The 20,959-nt window shown below is 42.4% G+C and overlaps 1 protein-coding gene across 1 annotated transcript in view; it reads right to left on the bottom strand.

The window, feature by feature from the left end:
* The window catches only part of LOC136442999 (carcinoembryonic antigen-related cell adhesion molecule 8-like), a 49,774-nt gene extending 28,815 nt beyond the window's left edge, over positions 1-20,959 (bottom strand). Inside the window, exon 1 of the mRNA XM_066440043.1 lies at positions 18,981-20,959. Coding sequence (XP_066296140.1) covers positions 18,981-19,050 — 70 coding nt within the window. The 5' untranslated portion in view covers positions 19,051-20,959. The remainder of the gene's footprint in view (positions 1-18,980) is intronic.

The raw sequence follows: 20,959 nt of genomic DNA, 5'->3' as shown, positions 1-20,959 counted from the left end.
CAAAACTATATCTCAATTTTTCATGGAGATAATAAGTTATTAAAAACTTGAGTGCAGTGTCACATCCTCCTTGTCTGTCCATAAGCGAAGTAAAAAAAAGTGGTGTTTTTTGTGTAAAGTTTTTTGAGCTCCTACTGGACTAGACAATACAATTATCTGATTCTGATCTGATTCAATTTGGCTACATATCTGACGACACTACGGGCCAGCCTGGCTGGTGCGAACACATTATCACGGAGATCATGTTTCCCTTTCCAGACGCTAAAATGTGTGCACTTGGACATGAATATCGATCGAAGCATATCTCACAAGGACATCAGAGGGAGCGTAAAGGAGCAGGTGTAGTGCAGGGTCAAGTCGTAAAAGTCGAGCGAGAGCTGACAAGCTTTTGGCCTTTTTGGTAACACACACATCGTCGACTGTCAAGATGTTCATGAGTTGGCACGTTGTACTACATGTAGTTTCACAATGTAGTGCAGGGTCAAGTCGTAAAAGTCGAGCGAGAGCTGACAAGCTTTTGGCCTTTCTGGTAACACAAACATCATCGACTGTCAAGATGTTCATGAGTTGGCACGTTGTACTACATGTAGTTTCCCAATGTAGTGCAGGGTCAAGTCGTAAAAGTCGAGCGAGAGCTGACAAGCTTTGGCCTTTTTTGTAACACACACATCATCGACTGTCAAGATGTTCATGAGTTGGCACCTTGTACTACATGTATGCTGCTGATCTGACATCTTGTTTCATTCATAAGCAGTCTCACAACGTAGTGCAGGCTAAAGTCGGAAAAGTCGAGCAAGAGCTGAGAAGCTTTTGGCCATTCTAGTAACACACACATCATCGGCAGTCAAGATATCCATGAGTTGGCACAGTGTACTACATGTATGCTGCTGATCTAACATCTTGTTTCATTCATAAGCAGTCTCACAATGTAGTGCATGGTCAAGCCGGAAATGTCGAGCGAGAGCTGACAAGCTTGTGGCCATTTTGTAACACACACATCATCGACTGTCAAGATGTTCATGAGTTGGCACGTTATTCTACGTGTATGTTGCTGATCTGACATCCTGTTTCATTTACCGGTAGTGTCACGATGTTATGTACAACAAATGTAGTAAACTCCCTTTATATAATCTGATGTTATCTGTGCTAAGGACCTCAATAACATCATACAGACTTATATCTTAGACCTATTCCATCATGCTACCCGGCGTAAACAACCAGTCCCTTTTTAGCGCCAGAATTCACCATACTCCAAAATACTAAGACATTGCAGTCTGTTAGACTGACGTGTCATGCTTTGCTTGCAAATGCTTCTTACTCTGCCAGCCTATTTCACCTAAAGGCAAGCCAACGTCACAGAGGACATTGTATCAGAAATCACACCACCTCTGTGACCCATCGTGCCTTATACCGCGTACCATCATATCAACCTGTCTGCAATATCCCTTACTTCACACCAGCCCTTAATATCAATATACCCCACAATCCAACTCGCACGTAAAAGAATGCAATGTATTACCATCCTCCCTTCCTTTCGACAGATAAATCCAATATGCAACATGTCCTATGCTCTACCATGCAATCCAATCTTTGCCCTAGAACATTCGTCTTCCACGCGTTCTCTCTTGGGGAGCTATCTCTCCCTGTGCACTTACATGTATACGCAGTATCAAAGCGTCCTGTATGCCCCTTTGACAAACATGACATCCCAATGATTAATCAAATTTCTAAATATTAGTAACCAAACAAACTGATTTTTCTCTTACTGTTTTTCTAATGACAAACAGAACAAAATGTTAAGGAAAAATGCAACTGTGAGAGGAATTGATTGCCAAACATACATGTACATAGGAATCGCTCTGTGTGGTTTCGCAGTAGAAGGCTAACTCTACATACCATCACTACATTATCAAAGTTTGATGGCGTATTGATTTGTCACGTAAGTTTTTATTAGTTACACAGTGGGCCCAATCACTGACGTGTAAGTTATGATACATACAACGTAAGTAATCATATTTGTATTCCAATTGCAAGAAACGTTGAGAAGAGAAGAATCCGCTGGCATTACTGAAAATCCACCTGTCGCATCTTGAGTGGAAAGTTGGGCTATCTTTGCCATCAGACACAACTTTTCCGTCCTAAAATGTATTTATACACCCCCGCTGGATTGAATTTTGTTTTTAACGTATTTGATGTCTCGTGGAAAAAATCTCAATATGCGGCAGAATAATGTACGGGATTACAAACAGACATATCGAGGCTTATGTCGCGGATGTGGACGAGACAAAGGATTAGCGCCAGTCCTTCTGGAGCAGTCATGGTATCCTCTGGAAGCGACAGAGCTGCTCTTGTTTCAGGCATTCTCATTCCGAATGGCACAGGGCTCCATTACCCGTTTCGTACTCGGTACGTAGATAGCATCAGACGGGTTCTAACAACTTGAAAGGGGACATTAGCTTTGCCGGTACGCGACCATCCATCATTTGACGAAGTGGCTGTCACGTTGCAGCTCTTTTATCTGCTGGTGATGACTGCGTGGTAACTTTGTTCGTAACAACATTGATTTGGATCGTCCTTGAGTCATACTATGCTGTTATTATTTCGTGCTTTGAATAGTGGTGTTGACCTTGGCCGTTATCTGGAAATGAACGTGTGGTGCAATATGATTCGAACAACTGTATATATAACTCTCTATAGCCTTAGTCTTTTGTGAAAGGGAGGTAATGACATATAAGATCAAAGTAGTTAGTAGATGAAAAATATTATCGGATATCATTATAGATGAGAAGCTTGTACAAAACCGACAGTGTAGACAGACAGTATTGATTTCATTCACATCTCTTTTTCTGTACTCTCTATTAACAATGAGAGCTATCCACCACTCCAAAATCATGACCACAGCACATCCAGAACTTTAACTCAAAAACTTTGAAGTCCCGCTGCAGTACCGTAGGTAGCCGCTAGGAGGCTCATTATCAAACTTGACCTTTTTTTTTACCCCCACGAATCCACCAAATTTCATCAAGATCCATAAAAATCCTCTTAAGTTATTCCGCCAACAAACAAACCAATAAGCACAAAAAAGGCCACTGCAGCACTGACGGAACCCCCAGAAGACCCTCTTTCGAACTTGACCTTTGTCTATCCAACAGAAACTCATCCACCAAAAATCATCAACATCCGTCGATGACTTCAAGAATTATGTCGCCAACACCATCACTCCACAACTCCGAATAAAAATATAACCTTCTGCGAAGGCAATAAGCACAAAAAGTCCAAAGAGTTAGACCGCCAACACCCACGGTCACTCCACAATCGACCAAAAATATAACCTTGCGCCTATGGCGAAGGTAAGCACTACTGTTAGATACTAATCAGATACATGTTGCAGAGGTAAGGTGGTCAGGCAAAGGCTTTGCATTGTATTAATTTTTTTTTATTAAAGATAAGCCAATACTTTTGAAGTGCAGGTTCTAGTTGATATAATGTGTATCCCAGAGAACGTTGATATCTTTCATTCCATTCATTGTCCTGTCTACCCAACTATTCATCCCCATATTCATCAGCCCAACTATTATTCATCTTTCTACATAGGCAGTCCCCCATAGCATATACTTATCAGTCTATACCTTCAGTCTCTATTGTCTTCTTTATCTATCTTTATGCTGAATCTCTGTCGCATGAAGGCCCTACTGAGAATAGCACGCATATGTACGTGATGCAAAGTAAACGTACGTCTCACATAATTACAATGGTTGGAACCCAATGACAAGCATTGGTTTATAGTGGTAATGAACATTTTACTGGGGTAAAGTGTTTGACAAGCGTGACTGGCATCTTATGTAGAGTCATGATAAACTATATGATAAACCGAAAGAGAACGGAGTTCCGGATTTCTCTCTTTAGAAAGATGCATAGTACATCCAGATGCAAAGAGAACGTTTTCGACTGAAATAAACATACAGTATCGCCTATATATCATGCATATTTGTCATTGTTTCTATGTTTAGTATCTGATACGCTTGAACTATGAACTGGTATTTTTCACTGAAAATAGTGCAAATAAAGACACTTTCCATTAATTTTACTTAGTTGTCAACTGGAGACAGAAGAAGCGACAAGACAACAGTTGTCAATTCCAGTTGCCTCCAACAATCCATTTCATGCTAAAAATAATTGTCTTACACGATGCTACTTCAATTGGGTGTCGAATTTAATTACACTTGTAACTTATTGCAGCAATTACACATACGCTCTTGGGAAGAAAATCTATCTAGTAGATAACAAATATGAAACTGATGAAATAAGTCAATCAATATTATTCTTGTTGTATGTTCACGCCTTGTATGAGTTAGATCCAATACATATCTAAAACAGAACGATTTTGATCATGGCATATGTATGTCCTCCACAGAGCTAGACTACACCACACGAAATGGCTCTGCACGCAAGTGATAAATCTGCGAATGGTGTGTCACATGCCCGGGACTAAGCGTACATTTCGCTTATCTGTTGCACTTCACAGTGTTCAAAACCTTTAAGCTCCAGGACTGACACGTGGCTTTGAAGCGTGCTCTCTTCTTTACTGGTGGACACTCCTTGGAAGTAAAAGATACGGACAGAGCACCTAGATTTTCTTCATACAATCTTAGACAACGGGAAAGGTAAGAAATGTAAGTAAAGCATCATCTTAATCCTCCGTCAGGCCCAGCGTCAGAGTTTCTCCAAACGTTGACATTAAGCCTGAAGAATTGCCCTATGCGCTGATGTCGATAGTGTAATATAAATGACATATATGGAAACACATACGTAAGTGGCGTTGGTGTATCGATTCTGATGGGACAATAGATTGTCCGTGTATGATATATGGCTCCTGCCCTCCTGAGATCCAAATTTCTGACCCTGTCCGCCGAAAGACATTCATCACTTAGCACAGGTCTTGGACTGGAAAAAGAGACCGCCTAGCCAACCGAAATAGCCGGAGGATTCTCGTTTGTAAACGTACAAAAGCATTGTCTTTTTATATTGTCTTTTGGTGTCTATCTTGTCATAAAATTCAAGAGAAGTCAGTTGGATTTTGATACTCTGGCTGCAGTATATTATGCTATCATTCAGTGACTTACCAACCTGATGAAACTATTCACGGAAGGGAGTATACCATACTGGTGGACTAGACCTTTATTTGTTAAGTAATGCTTAGCCTGCTCTTTGCATGTGCGGTTTTCTATCACCTTTACCCATTTCTATCCTATGTGGACTTTTATAACCTCTGAAGGTCCCCTGGAGGTGTTCCTTTAGAGTCGTTACATAACAGAGTTACGCAATGATAGCCTGTACCTTAGGGAGCCACAGAAACTAATGGGTACCAGACTAATTACATACCCATCAGACTTGCAGTGGCTGGGCTAATGGCTATTCCATTTGTACGTCAGCCATTGGGACTGGGTCGAAGGACATTGTGGATTTTGTAATTGTAATTGTAATGAAGGCAGGAGTAGTACTCTCAACGTTCGTCATTCAAAGTTTACTAATGGACTAACTCTAAGAAAACTTTAGAATAATCGCAAAGGTCATTTCTGTACAGTACATTTCTGAATAAATGACAATTTTGTGAGAGGAGTAAAGGAGGCCATCTACATCAGGGCGAAGCAACCTTCTCTTAACCGGGACGGTGGGCGATATTGACTTCCGACAACCTTTGACCAGTTGCTGACGTCATACGTGCAGAACGTCACGTGTTCACAGCGATTGGGTCCAATTTTTAGTTGGAGAACAGTCTATCTTCATAACATTTCTGAAAGAGCATCTAACCAAAATACTTGACCAGCATGTCAAACCAAAATACTTGACCAGCATGCCAAACCAAAATATTTGACCAGCATGTCAATCTTACCCACCTCACATCACCTATTTTTTCCCCTTCAAACTTGCGATCCTTAGACCTAACGGTTCGTCTGTACACAGCCCAAACTACAGCTGGACCCTTGCCAACTCGTCGACCTATGCTTTTGAAGATGCCCTCCAAGATGTCTGGAGAATGACTTTTAGTGCTTGGGTAATTTACATGAATTTTTGATTGCACATCGTAAAGTGTACTTAGTCCCCGCTGAGTAGTATGTTATGAGCACCCATTCTGAGAAAAAGTACCTTGTGTTCGAAGCACTTTTACAAGTTGTACGTACGCACATCGTCTTCACGTCATTTTATAGACACACAGAACTATCACGAAAGAGATACGTCTCTTTGTCTCTTTATATGCGGGTAGTTACCGGGACACTTTGTGATATACATCTCGATAACATTCTTACGAGGCTGTGATGGGGTCTCCCACAATACCACTAAGATTCCCAATTTCCAAAGTTTACACCTGGCAGATTTTTATCTGACAATTTTTTGGAACAAAGGCATCTCTAAATTCATAGTTACAGTTGACAAGTTTTAGGAAGATATGTTGTTAAATTCAAAATCACGCTTAACGATTTCCATTATACATTATCCAGAAAGAATGGGCTTGCGTGTTTATGACGCAATATAACCTGACTACAAAGGTAACGCCATCAAAAGCACTCGGCAAACCTCTATCTTTTTCTGATTCACCGGGCAGACCTCATACCCCATGCCATGCACCATCTGCTACGGCATACACATGATTGTGTACGATAAAGGTGTACTCTACGGGAGACGATCACTATTCTATGATGGTCAGCCGGCCGGCTAGGTTAGATGGTGGCTAAATAAGGGCAGGGGGAGACTGGGGTCAGCCAGGGGCGAACAAAAGAGGATGCTAGTAGTTTTGAATAAAAATCTGCCGCAAGGTTATGGTGGGATTTGCACCACGGTGTCGAAAGAGATACGATATTACTAATAAGGGCAGGGGGAGGCAGGGGTCAGACAGGGGCGAACAAGAAAGGATTCTAGTAGTATTGAACACAACGATCTGTCGCAGGGTAATGGGGAAATTTGCACAACGCGGTTGAAAGAGATACGGAATTCCTTCTTTCATAGCATGTAGCGGTAGCTTCAAGAAATGTACGCATTGACATATTCATGAAAACCCCCCTTTAAAGGAGCCCGAAGTGATATCAGTGCGTTGGATGTCGGATTTTCAAATTCAATTTTTCAATTTACTAAGTTTAAAATAACACTTTTCCATGGCATATCAAGCTTCACGGAGCAAAGATGCGATGTTATGTGGTAAGAACTTCCTTGAAAACCTGGGCGCTGATTTTTTGGTGGTCCCAATATGTAAAGGACTCTTCGTGCTCCTTTTTTTCTGTGCTCTTTTTAAGAGCCCAAAGTATGAAATCATTATAGAAATACTAATATGAGCTAGTAAATGTTAATATCATACAGAGTGCCATATCCAGAATAACGCTCTGAAATAACTTTGGGCTCCTTTAACCCAGAATCTTGTTAACCTCCCGAAACCCACTCATTACAAAAACAAGTGACCCACTTCGTCTTCCACTGCTTCCAAAAAATTTTGTAATTGCGATAAAGGCAGGAGTGCAACTCTCAACTCCTTTAACCTAGAACCTTGTTAACCTCCCAAACCCACTCATTAGAAAAAAAAGTGGGACACTTCGTCTTCCACTGCTTCCAAAAAAGAAGTCAAACCCAAAAAGCGTAGGTTGCATTCCGTAGTAGTTTTAAGAATAGCTATGTGTTCTACTAGTCAACATTGTTAACTCGCACTATCTGTACAGTATACCCTTGCTACGCATTGTTTCATGTTGTATGTACCCTGACCTGTAGCGACTATGTACCCTGACCTGTAGCGTATGTACCCCGACCTGTAGCGTATGTACCCTGACCTGTAGCGTACATATTCAAGAACTTGCAAATAAAATTATTATTTAACACATTCTTGTCAGCTCTTTACCAATCAATATCGGTTGTGATTCAACCAATTGTTTGGAAGTTTGATGAAGAACTTGATTGCAACACAAGGTAATTCTTTTTGTGCTTCATACGAAGTTCCCAGAAATGTGCAAGGACAAGGGACTCCCTATCTCTGAACCATTACTTCGCGGACACAAATGGGAAAGTTCCGTGTTATATAATAGATGTCAGACTTAGCAGTGGGAACTTAGGCGCGACTAGGCCTTGCGGACCTCCGCATCCATCAACGACCGACGCGCTGCAAACATCGCTTCGTGACTTCTAACAATAGTTCCAACGATCTCACGTGAGAATTCCTGATTGATTTGCCGATATAGTGATCGACCAGCGATCATTTACAAATTGGACACCCGCGTATTCTGTCCATAAGTTTGCCCTCCTCGCGAAGCCGTGCATCAGCTTCAGGCATCGAACAGAGATTGAAGATTTGCGAGGGTTGACGTCGATCGTTCCCTCCGGTGTGATTTACAATGAGCAATGGGCATCAACCTGGTAGCACAGGTCATTTGAATCAACCCACAGACAGGGCTGGTACTAGATTTACGAGCAAACAGCTACATCATCATTACTTTCAGCAAAGACTTACGTACTCCGGGCAACGCGGGATTTCTTGTGGAATGGTTGACAGTGCGTAGGGGAGTAGAAAGATATTGAATAAATAAGTTTATTGCAAAGTCCTACCCGAAGGTTAATAACATAGATAAAAGAACAGAGTACAAAATAAGTATAAAAGCGGCTAAACTAAATTATAAAAACGTAGCTGTCTATAACTAGTTAGTGAAGGGTTTGAATGCTCTTTTGTAAGCAATGGAAGACGTAATGTCCCACCTTTTCTGAAATTTGTGGGTTTTTGGTAGTTAAAAGAAAAATAGTAAGCTTAGAGAAATTGGGATAAATTTTGGTGGTCTGAATAGACAACTTATTGTGAAATGAACAGTTTGAGATAGCAAAAATTGAATGGACAACGAGAGAGGAATGACATTTGAAGCACATAGTTCCAACGTATTTGCTGAAAGCCAAACACGATTCTACCATATAACTTGACCTCTGTGATGGTCGAATTCGAATGGAGCAATTTCGAATGAAAATAAGGCACAAACAAACAAACAAACAAACAGTAATCATAAGAGAACTACTTGTCAGACGACACACCCAGGTAAGGCTCACCCTTTCCCTCGAAGTCTACTAGTACTGCTAATGAACAATTCCTAGTATGGCCATTTAATCTCCAAATCGACATCTTCATCCCGAGTGAGTGATGACCATAAACCTCAATCGGCAGTAGGTCTAATTAAAACCTGCATGCTGACAAATTGCAGCCAATTGACCTAAAAAGACGAAAATTGAATGATGTAGTAGAACGAGGATTCTATTTTTTTCTTTCTATCTGGACCGACTACAGTGCGGGTGCAATTTCCAAACTACGTGTGGCCAACCAGAGTGCTCTAAAGATGCTGTTTTTTGCTTGTAGGTGCTCAAGTACCAGTAACATCTTGGCATTAAATGAAATGCCCATTCCTTTACCGCCTTAAGCTTCTAGATTCTCTTTTCTGACAATGCCGTCATCTAGTTGTTAGACTAAGATGCTCACTATCACAACGCATTCTGGAAGCACCTTTTTTAAGGAAGTTTTATTCATAAGTTAGCTTTACTGGTATATTGTTTATGTGTCGTCATATTTTGTTTACGTTTTGGTTACTTTGGGCCTGATTTAGATGATAAATGATAAAATTACTTGGTTATGGAAAAAAAATGTGGTTGTTACTAGTGCCTCCTCACATTGCCGTGACTTTGCCGAACCTCTTCTGAACTTAAGATGCTTTCTTTCTGGATTAGAATTTTGATCACGTTTTCTATGGTTGAAATAACGAGACCTCAAAGGATGAAAAATGCTTGATTCCGACCGCACTGTTACAGGGATACCATGAAGTCAAGCTAGGACTACAATTTAACGAGCGTTCAGCTGAACTTACAGGGACCTTAGCTTGTAATCATGTATCCAGTTGATAATTTCCTTGTTATTTGGCTTGTTTTGTCAATACTTTTGAAATGTCCTGCAGTACTCCAATTACGTGGTGAACTTGCACCTTTATTCAAAACAGGTCATTACAGTCTACGGTTTTGATTGAAGAACTTACTTTAAAGACAAGTAACAATGAAATGTAGATCAAAGGGTTTCGAACGTTGCTTACTCGTTCAGAAACAGCGCGTTGGTAACTAGATGGCCACTGGAGACTACTCGAGAAAGGGAACAAAATTGTGACTTGGATCTAAATGATACGTTGAGGTCCCAAATCCTTTTTAACGCTGAGCTGGACACTACACTCAAAGGGAACGAAAATAGCCAACCCCCGATGTAAACGCAGAGGTGATAAAATCAAATTCCCGGGGCTTGCAGGAAATGACTTTCACACCCGATAGAGGGAAGCTGGCGACATGCAGACTGGACAATCCACTTGGCAATATAGCAACAGTATGTCTTGCTATGCAGGCTAATCCCTAAATAACTCAGTGACAATCCGTTCCATCTATTCTATTACGACCTTTGGCTCTATAAGCTAGTTGAATACATAACATACTACAAGAGCATAATGGTTCTCTGAATCTCTGTACTCAGGTTTCCTTTCATGATTTTGAAAGATTATGTCAAGGGAGTAATGCAGAAATGTGGAATAAACTTTGAGTGGTGGTTGAATAGTTTGGATTGAACAATTTATTCCTTTGTATAGAAGATGGAGTATATTCTCATTAAAGACGTGGGGGTTGGGAATATTGATTCCGCGGTAGACATAGATGCGGAAGTAGTAAGGCAAGAAAAGTGGCGTCGTGTGGCGTAATGGTCAGAACATCCGACTGTTAAACAAGGGGGCCCGAGTTCAATCCCGGGTTGCCCCCAGACACGTCTGGACATGCGCCCGACGTTGTGCCCTTGGGAAAGGCACTTAACACTTCACTCAGGTGTAAATGAGTACCTAGCTTCGGTTAGGGACGTCACTCGGATACGACGATAAATGGAGATCCCGTGTTTGAGGAGAGCCACACCTCACGCACGTGAAAGAACCCACCACACCTTTCAAAAAAGAGTAGGGGCATGCCCCGGTGTGCGATGGTCCAAACCTCACAGTTGGTATACAGGCTACAAAATCTTCAGCAAGTTGAAGTTGGTAGCCTCAAAATGAAAGAAAGAAGAAAGAAAGAAAGAAAGAAAGAAGAAAGAGAGAAAGAAAGAAAGAAAGAGAGAAAGAAAGAAACAAAGAAAGAAGAAGCATCCCCATGTCAACCTATTACAATGGAATAGCCTTTAACGATTAAACATAGCTCTATAACAAATGTAATGGCAAAATGTTGTTGTAAATACGAGCTTTCCATGACAGTTATCAAGCCCATTAGGGCATGAACATTAGATAAAGCCACTCTTTCATCCCATTAAAGTCAACTGTAACAGACATTTTGATGACGAGATGGCTGGCAATCTTCTCCCAAAGTATCATGTCGTCATCCGGTCTAATACGAAGCCGTGCATTATGCTAGTCATTCCCATAGATGTCACGCCTTGGGGGCTTGTTTTTGAATGGATGTGTGCCCAACGGTTTTGCCAATAATCCCTTTTTACGTTAGTGAGTGATAAAGCCATCTCGATATGTGAAGAAAAGGCAAATGAGGGTCGTAAACTGTGATGACTTCTTCCCCTAAAGGCATGATCAGATTGTCTTTGCAACTTAAATAACGTTGCAGGGAAACAACACAGGATATTGCACTGGGGGTAAGAGGCACGCTTTATATGCCTCCAACACTCGTTGAATAGGAAACAGTTTATGCTAGTCTTGAGATAAGAAAGGACGGCAACACTCACGCTTTGTAAAATTTTTGAAATTAACTCAGATTGTCTTTGCAACTTAAATAATTTGCAGGGAAACAACACAGGATATTGCACTGGGGGTAATAGGCATGCTTTATATGCCTCCAACACTCGTTGAATAGGAAACAGTTTATGCTAGTCTTGAGATAAGCCCGAAGAAAGGACGGCAACACTCACGCTTTGTAAATTTTTTTGAAATTAAGTCAGATTGTCTTTGCAACTTAAATAATTTGCAGGGAAACAAGAGAGGATATTGCACTGGGAATACGAGCCACGTTTTATATGCCCCCTACACTCGTTGAATAGGAAACAGTTTATGCTAGTCTTGAGATAAGCCCGAAGAAATGACGGCCACACTCACGCTTTTTAAAATCTTTGAAATTAAGTCAGATTGTCTTTGCAACTTAAATAAGTTGCAGGGAAACAAGAGAGGATATTGCACTGGGAGTACGAGCCACGTTTTATATGCCTCCTACACTCGCTGAATAGGAAACAGCTTATGCCAGTCCTGAGATAAGAAATGACGGCCACACTCACTTTTTAAAATCGTTACGTCGTTGACGTCATGAATGCTATTATGTCAATTTGGGAAGGTGCGTAACACCGCAAGCGGTAATTCAAAGGAATCTGGGATATCTGTATGCCTAGCTGGGTACGTTCATTTAAAACTCACGAGCAGGGCTAGAGTTATGGTCGAGGTCCCGGTGAGGTTACAGAACACCGACGTAGGCAGTTCTTCATCCAGGTGGCCATCACCTGAGAATAGGTTCCCTAGCGGTTCCTTAAGCCCGGTAATACATGTGATCACCAGTGATGTTTGCTACAAATCCACCCTCCCCCTACAGACGTGTATGAAATACAGGCAGATGACAGTTCCAAGCCATCTCGGACCGTAATATCTATCTATAACTTCCCAGGAGATCTCTAGATGGGCCAGGGGAAATTAGACCGCTTCCCGCCGAAACCATTTTCGTGGTCTCGATGGCCTTTCTTATCCTTCCCTTTCCGGATTTAAGAACTACCTAATCAGTTTAAAAAGAGAACTACATTTCCCCTCGCTCGGGCTAACAACAGTTAATAATTGTTTTACAGGTGATGCTGACTAAGCATAAGAATGTTACACTTAACGTCGGTGAAGGTTAGACAATAGACATCCAGTGAATAAGATACAGGACAGTTACTTAAGCAATTGGATAAAAGACAGTGGATGCTGTCTGAACGTCTGTTTCAAATTTTCATTCAGTTGCTTGTCGAGTAACTGTCAAAGTTTGTAGCGAATTTTGAATATTGTTCCCAGGTCTAACCGTTTACAATAGCCTTCGGCTAGTTGGGTTGCCCTAGCTGTACTTTTTTCCAGCCAAATAAATCAATCAAATCAACTGTCTTTTGGCGAATGGTACTCTTTGTTTCACGAAATGAGTTGAACCCAAGATCTTTTACTATTCCATTGCATTTCTTACACAGGTTAATGGTTAACAAGAAATTTATTGAGAACTCGTCGTCTCTTTTTTCCACTTTCCTCCAACCCCATTTTGTCGATCTCATGAGTAACGTTGGGCGCACACACCCCACTGAGTAATCTTGCCCACATTTACTGCGATTCCCTTTTCGTCCTGCAGGGACCGCTTCAATTTGTTGCTGGCGACGTGCAAAGCATGTAAGACCCGTTCCAAGAACCCATTTGGCCATTTTGTTATTACAGTACACGACCTTCCTACAATTTGTGTCACTTCTTTTTCTCGCTCGGTACGCGGAAATCCTAAATTGTAATTGCAGCACTTCACTTTCCAGAAAAAGAGAAAAGTAGATTATGATTAAGGCAAGAAACCATAACTCCATTTTTCCGCTGCGTAGACGGTGACCACCTGCGACATAAAATATCACTTCAGTTGACTAGGCATACAGCTCTAAAAGCAAGACGAAAGTTTCAATGCCCCCAAAGACGCATTTCCCGTTGACCTTTATTGATAAAAATGATTCTAAAGTATCAGGTTGCAAGGTGTAAAGCGGCATTGCTGCCCTGGCGCATTAGTAACGGCCGTATCACTGACGTGGGTGCAGCTTTTAGGTCGACCATTAAAGGGGATCCCGTACTTTCATCTGCCTCCAAATGCGTTCATGTCGTTTGTCACTAGCGAAGGTAACTTCAGAGGTCTACTTACAGAAGCGTCCAATGGCATCTACTCAAAAGGTGACAGAAGAAAAATTATACCTTACTTATATGTTTGCATGGATTTCTCTATACGTCTTAATTTTCTAGGTCATTCTCTAACTCTAGATACGTACAGCCTGAGGTCCAGCCTTGCTAGCTTTAGTCCGCTTCCGAGGATCGTTATTTCGCGAAAAAGAGACTTTCGAAAGCGGGCTATTCAAAGCTGATAAAGCTTGACTCTAGGTTAGAATACATATAGAATACAACACGGGGTATTCCGTTTCACCCGAGGTACCAGCCCGACCGCGGGTCGGATCGCCCGACGGCCGTACTGTATTTTATTTATGTCATACCCACCCGAGAAAACACACATGTCAATGCGAAATGCGCCAGAAGTTGAGAAAAGTTTCCTCGAACAAAAAATTGTAACAGTTGAAATTCCAACGACTGAATGCAGTATTCGAATTTTCGACAGTGGCGCACTCGGTGCACTCGAAATGCATTCTAAAAATTCTATGGAAGCCCGTGTGATACAAGTAGAATCCCGTGTGATACAAGTAGAACCCCGTGTGATACGGAATATTATCACATGATGCGGAACACCCGTATCGAACGTTTTAGCGGCCCAGGTATGACATAAATACGCATCTGCGACCATCCGGAAGTCCTTATATCACCCGTTAAGGAAATTTAGCACCTCTTTTCGAACACCCGAAAGCTACACTTAGTTGTTCTAAGGTTTTACTAGCCTGAGTGCCAACCTTTTTAGCTTCCGTAGTACGCTACCCAAGCTACCCAAGCAGCGGAGCTTGGGTAGCGCAGCGGAGCTAGGGTAGCGGAGGGAAGCTAAAAAGGCTGGCACTCACGCTAAGGTTTTACAACATGGAAGTCAGCCAAACTTTTTTTTTAGATTCATACATCTTAACTAACATCAGATGCCCGGGCGTCCAGACACCTGCATTTAGCATTCAACTCATGATCACAAGTGGGCAATAAAAGGTAGTTGGTCGGAATGGAACAAGAAGCACACCATTCTTGAGCTGACTCCAACTTGATAATTGGCCTTTTAAGTGCGACTGGAAAGTGTCAAGTGTACATTTGCACTGTTACTCAAAGGCAGTGGAAAGCACTCTTTTACACCTGTACATATTCATCTTCTGGGATTTGAAAAAATGCTAGCTGCATTAAGCCCCCCTCTCACTGGACCCGCGGCACGCTGGCGGCGTCGCTGTGTCCTAAACTAGATATGTGTTACCCATGACTTTATAATGGGAATATCATTTAAGAAGTATGACCAAACACACAAAGCTTAAAAACATTCATTTTTTGTCGATGAAAAACTCGTTTGGTGCTTTGTCAATTCGATCGGCCGCAGCGACGCCGCCAGCGGCACGCGAGTCCAGTGAGAGGGGGGGGGGGGGCTTGAATGACCTATGCCAGTTGAAAGCTTAAAGCCCGCAAAACTTTCTCTAGTGTTTAATGTTCGTATGTATGATATTTCGCCCCACTAGTACTGCTAGCTAGTCAGACCAAACTAAAGACAGCCACTGGAGAACACAATGGATGGTTTTAATTCGTTTCCTTGCGTATATTTCCTGTCAAGGTCATCATTTAAGACATGTTCATATCACCCTTTGATCGTCTCACCCCGGGCGGTTGCTGTTTTAGAGCCATCAGAAGAAGATAGAACTATTCCTCTTCTTTTTGTTAGTGTGGAACACTGAACGTATGGCTTGTACACAATAAAAAACGTTTTCTCCCATCCTCAAGAGCCTAAAGCTCCCCTCTCACTGGACCCATGGCACGCTGGCGGCGTCGCTGCGTCCTTAACTGGATTTGTGTTACCATTGACTTTATGATGGGAATATAATTCAAAACGTATAAGTATTACCCAAAAGACAAGAAAACACACAAAGCTTGAAAAGATTCGTTTTTTGTCGATGAAATTCGTTGTCAATTCGATCGGCCGCAGTGACGCCGACAGCGTGCCGTGGGTCCAGTGAGAGGGGGGCTTGAATGACCTATGCGAGTTGAAAGCTTAAACCCAGACAAACTTTCTCTAGTGTTTAATGTTCGTATGTATGATATTTCGTCCCACTAGTACTGCTAGCTAGTCAGACCAAACTACAGACAGCCACTGGAGAACATAATGGATGGTTTTAATTCTTTTCCTCGCGCTATTTCCTGTCAAGGTCATTATTTAAGATATGTTCATATCACCCTTTGATCGTCTCACCCCGGGCGGTTGCTGTTTTAGAGCCATCAGAAGATGATAGAACTATTCTTCTTCTCTTTGCTAGTGCAGAACAATGAACGTATGGCTTGTACACATTAAAAACGTTTTCTCACTTCCTCAAGAGTCTAACCAAGTTATACATATTCTTTTGTATCGACAAAATCTTATTGGTTAACATGGTTTGCGATATCTAATTAAGGACATTCAATGATTTCCGACAGTTCGAATATATCCGGTTCGGTATTCCCTTTAATATGAGTATTGAACTGAACTTAGCACGATTCTAAACCAGTTATGGCAAGCTGAATGATGACAAAATATCTTAAAATCTCCCACACAAGGAAAAGATAATTCATATACAGTGTAGGCAGTACGCTAGGTAGCTGGCGGACTGCCACAGATTTGATCAATCGATCACTTTCTGTTTCCCTAGTACGTACGCTAGACTCTATACAGCCAAAGTGAAAATATGATAATATATATAGTCCATATATTCTGAAAAGAGTAAAAGCATTCTACAGTATGTCTCAACGCGCATGTTTATTTCATTGTTCCTCCTTTCTTCTGTTCTAAAGTGCATTATGTGCTACTTCCGCAATTACCCAATGAACGTAATGACTTATGATGACAAGTAGGTTTCCAAAGAAAGCAATTAGGGAGCAGATTCTAATTAAAACAAGACGACTGAGACACCGAGTTATTAGACTTGGAGCGTTACCGTTCTCTAATTGATTTTACGTGCAGGCGTGTGGGTACGCAGGTGGCTTATACCCTACCGTATGGGACATTTTCAGTTACCAGAGATGAAAGGAACTTCTTATTCGCTACTTCGTTCAGCTACAAGATTGTACTCAGCCTGGCCATGCTTCGTTAAAAGTAAAGGATGGTGTGGTGGGATTTTAATTATCTTACTCGCGCTGTTTCCTGGTACGCGCGAGTAGTGTCAAGGTCGATAAGCATGCGAAAGCATTCTCAAAGGTCATGTTTGCCTCTCTCCCGCGTATTCACTTCCCGGGAGGTCCCGCCACTTTGTTTAGGCGCCAAGCTTTTTCAGAAGACAGGGATCGTCTCAAAACTTCCCACCTGTCCTAAATGCATTTTTTTGTTTAGGCGCCAAGCTTTTTTAAAAGACAGGGATTGTCTCAAAACTTCCCACCTGTCCTAACTGCATTTTTTGTTTGTTTAGGCGCCATGGCCAAGCTTTTTCAAAAGACAGGGATCGTCTCAAAACTTCCCACCTGTCCTAAATGAAATTCATCTCTGCACGAATGTAAGATATGACAACACCGCTCATGTGTAAATGCGGGCGGATACAATTAAGTGTCCTCATTACACTTGGGTCTCTAAAGGCACAGGCATGGAGGTCTATTTACGAATTCGATCCAGGCAATCCTTCAAGAATGTCAGGCAAAGAAATGAAGTGGTTCAACAAATAATGGCGCGAGGGTAAAAATCGAATATCACCTGCCTTTGATAAATGGTTGCCGCCATATGTAGTAGAGCAATACGTGACGGAACCGTTTCATATCCGTATTTTACAATTGACCTGACATTCTACAAGGCAAGCATCCAAGGTCCAACCTTTCTTGTTTGACAAGGGACACTACTGAGAGCGCACTATGTCTCTTTTAGATTCGCAAAGACGTAATATAGGTTGTCACCTTCCGCGGTTGATTGATTGTAGAGTTGTAATAAGGTTTTTGTTCTGCGTTATGGTCTCCACTGTCAGTGATCGATATGTCATGAGAATTATCCTGGTATTATATTTCTAGCACAAGTAGGCACGGGGTTTACATCACTATAAAACTCTTTTATAGTCTAATCGCTCATATAGTCTTATGTGTATTATATGGTTCCAGTAGACGCTGTTTCTCTCTACAAAATTTACCAGTTACATGGGAAAACTCTATCTCATAAGGTTGTAGCTAGCTGAGCTCAGCTTTGGAGTCTGTCCCTTGATGTTGATGGTGACCAAAATATTTTTTCCGGCAAGCGTAAAGTGCAATATTCCAATAAAGAAGATACTCTCCCATTTTTGTCTGGACTCATTACCTGGCATACTTTTTGCCTTCAACGTTCCTATACAAGAGAAAGTTTTTTTTTAAAGGACCCAAAAATCAAAAGATTCATATGCTGATAACAATATTTAAACGTCACCTTTCAGCGTTTTGTATGAACAGTTTATGTGCCGGATGTGATAGATTTGATTTTGCCCATTATCATTGCGTGTTTTACACTCGACTATATCTGCGACACTTAAGTGAGAATGACGTGAACGGATGAACATTTGCCATGATATGATTCGATGTATTATTGCAGGTCGATCATGCATTAAACTCACACGTGCCAAGCGTGACAGCATCCAATGTAACATTGATCAGCACTGAATCATTTATTTTACATGGTATTTGATTGTTAATCACATTTTATGGTGATTCCCTTCCACCATATCTTATCTTTCTGGTCAAACAATCTGTACATGTCTTTAGCCTCATTTTGTCTTGTGAAAATATTGATAATGAAAAGATAATGATGAAGTGAAAAAAGGCAATGGTTTGGAGATTATCATACGATCGTGACGAGACAATGAGAGAAGTATGGGCTGATATTTTATACCTCTCACGTCACCGATGCATACTATGAAGAACCATCCTTCATATATACTGCTAGACACTTATTTCCTTAGAGACCGTCGAGTATTGCGCTGATCTGACGGAATCAGCGGAGGATATGTATTGACACCTGGGGGCACCGTCACCACGTTAAGGCATTTGAAACACCACAAGGAAATGTACTCATCCTGACATAAGATACGGAGGACTGAGACTTACCGAAGTTGAGCTGGGTTACGAAGACAGCCAGTCGGAGAAACATCACCACGTATGGTCGGGGTGGATTCATCTTGTAAGACGCGCTTCCGAGAAGACAATCGAAGAAATGAGAAAGTCAAGCACTTCTTCTTACAGCGCGCTCAAGGGCAGGGTTTCCTCTCTCCAGAGCCTCAGAGCACGAACTGTTTACTGTACGCACTCAATCTTCGAAATAGAAAGCCGATATCCTTTACAAAACAGCCCGGAAGGCGAGCTATGGGTTGAATGCAGGTAGTTCCCACAGGTGCAAACGTTACGATCTCCAAGTCGATGAGCCTGGGAGGAACTTGGGTTGCCACGAAACCCGCTTGTCGTAGTCTCACGGTGACTCCTGGGTGCACACCAGGTCAACTGTACAAACGACAAGTTCAAGATGAGAAGATCTTGGTCGGCTGGAAACGCACGCCGATACTGCGGCGGACAAGGCGGTCAGCTTAATGCCGTGACACTGCCCAGATCTTACAATTAATAGCACGCCTGCTTGCGCGGAAGATGCCGCTATTGGTCAAAAAGAGACGGGCGATTGGTCAGCTCTGTTCGGTGGATGAAACGTTCAATCCCGCCGGCGTGAAATATCCTTGGCGGTGTATCCGCAGCCAGTCCTCGTATGAGAAGTGATCATCGGTACTGATGGTTATCATCCCTCACGTGCCCCAAACTCAGTCACAGCCCACCAGATTCCACTTACGAGAGGCGGCTCCGCAGGGCACCCTGTCAGGACTGGGGAGTTAATGCTTCACGCGCGATTTCCACGACGGCGCATAGCGCAGTAGACATGCAGATTCGCTGTGGGAAGTTGCAGTTATTATATCACCGTCTCTTTCAACTGTAGCTGTGATGCGTGGCAGGGAAATTATCCTATAGCTCGTCTGCCGCTTTTGAAAGTCAGCGGAACGTTTCGGGCGAAAATAAAAAGGAAGCAATTTTCTCTCTCAAACGGAGGGAAGTTCTTCTGTCGGCGGCCTTGATATTTCAATTTTACCCTTTAGAGTTACTCCAGGAAAATAACTAGATATTTCCACAAGCCTTGAAGCCACAACGGAAGCTACCTACACGCTTAGTGTAGACGTATGGCCAGTACTAGAGACGTACACAGACAAATCTCGGGAGCTAGATGATTACACCACGACTTCTGCTCTCCAGGCGAAACTGCCAGATCACCTCAACTAAGCTTCGGAAGAAATTTGCTATTTGCCAACGTATTCAGATCACACTGTTCATAGTATAGACATAGTCCTTCAGCTCCTACCAGCCCACGCGTAAACCTTTGCTTGAACGCCGGATGTCCCGTAGAAATACCAACATTCTCGCTAATCAGAAGCTGCGTCACCCGCCGTGAAGGTTTCTCATGGCGCTGTGTTCAAAGGGTGAATAGACGTTTGCTCAGGGTATAGGAATCGTGCAAATCTGACCGTGAATGGTGCTCTGTGTTCAACCTCTGTAGGCCCGAGTCTTCGTCAGCCCTCTGGGCACGGCAGGATGTCCATAGAAATACCCCTGCCTGGCGGTCTCTCTGATTAACGAGCGGACGTAGACTTTGCCCGCTCCAATTAATCAAGTTACCAACTTGACCTCTGACGGGCGCCTTCTTCTAAACTATCTCCTTCATCCAGGCCCACCAGCCTCTCTCTCCCGTGCAGTCGAGCCCGAGGCGCTGGGAACTTCTAACCCTGTGCTCTGTAGGCAAACCTTTCGTGTGCGCCCATCTGAAAGAGGATTCGCACAGACGGCGTCTGCACAAAAGCCTTGAATACACACAAACAAACGACGAGCCCCCAAATGCGGACACTCGGGGTAAAGCTAAGCCTCCCTTTCGTTCGCTATCCTGCATTTATGTCGGGAAAGATCAAGGGATGACTGCTAAGTGGCGCCTTTTCTCCCTGCTATCAAAGACGGGTGAAAACTTTGGAAAATATGCAAACCGTCGGGCTCTCCACCAA

Source organism: Branchiostoma lanceolatum, chromosome 10 (genome assembly GCF_035083965.1).
Source record: "Branchiostoma lanceolatum isolate klBraLanc5 chromosome 10, klBraLanc5.hap2, whole genome shotgun sequence".
NCBI classification, from domain to species: Eukaryota; Metazoa; Chordata; class Leptocardii; order Amphioxiformes; family Branchiostomatidae; genus Branchiostoma; species Branchiostoma lanceolatum.
Note: the sequence above shows the minus strand (reverse complement) of the source record. Positions and strands in the feature narration are given on the sequence as shown.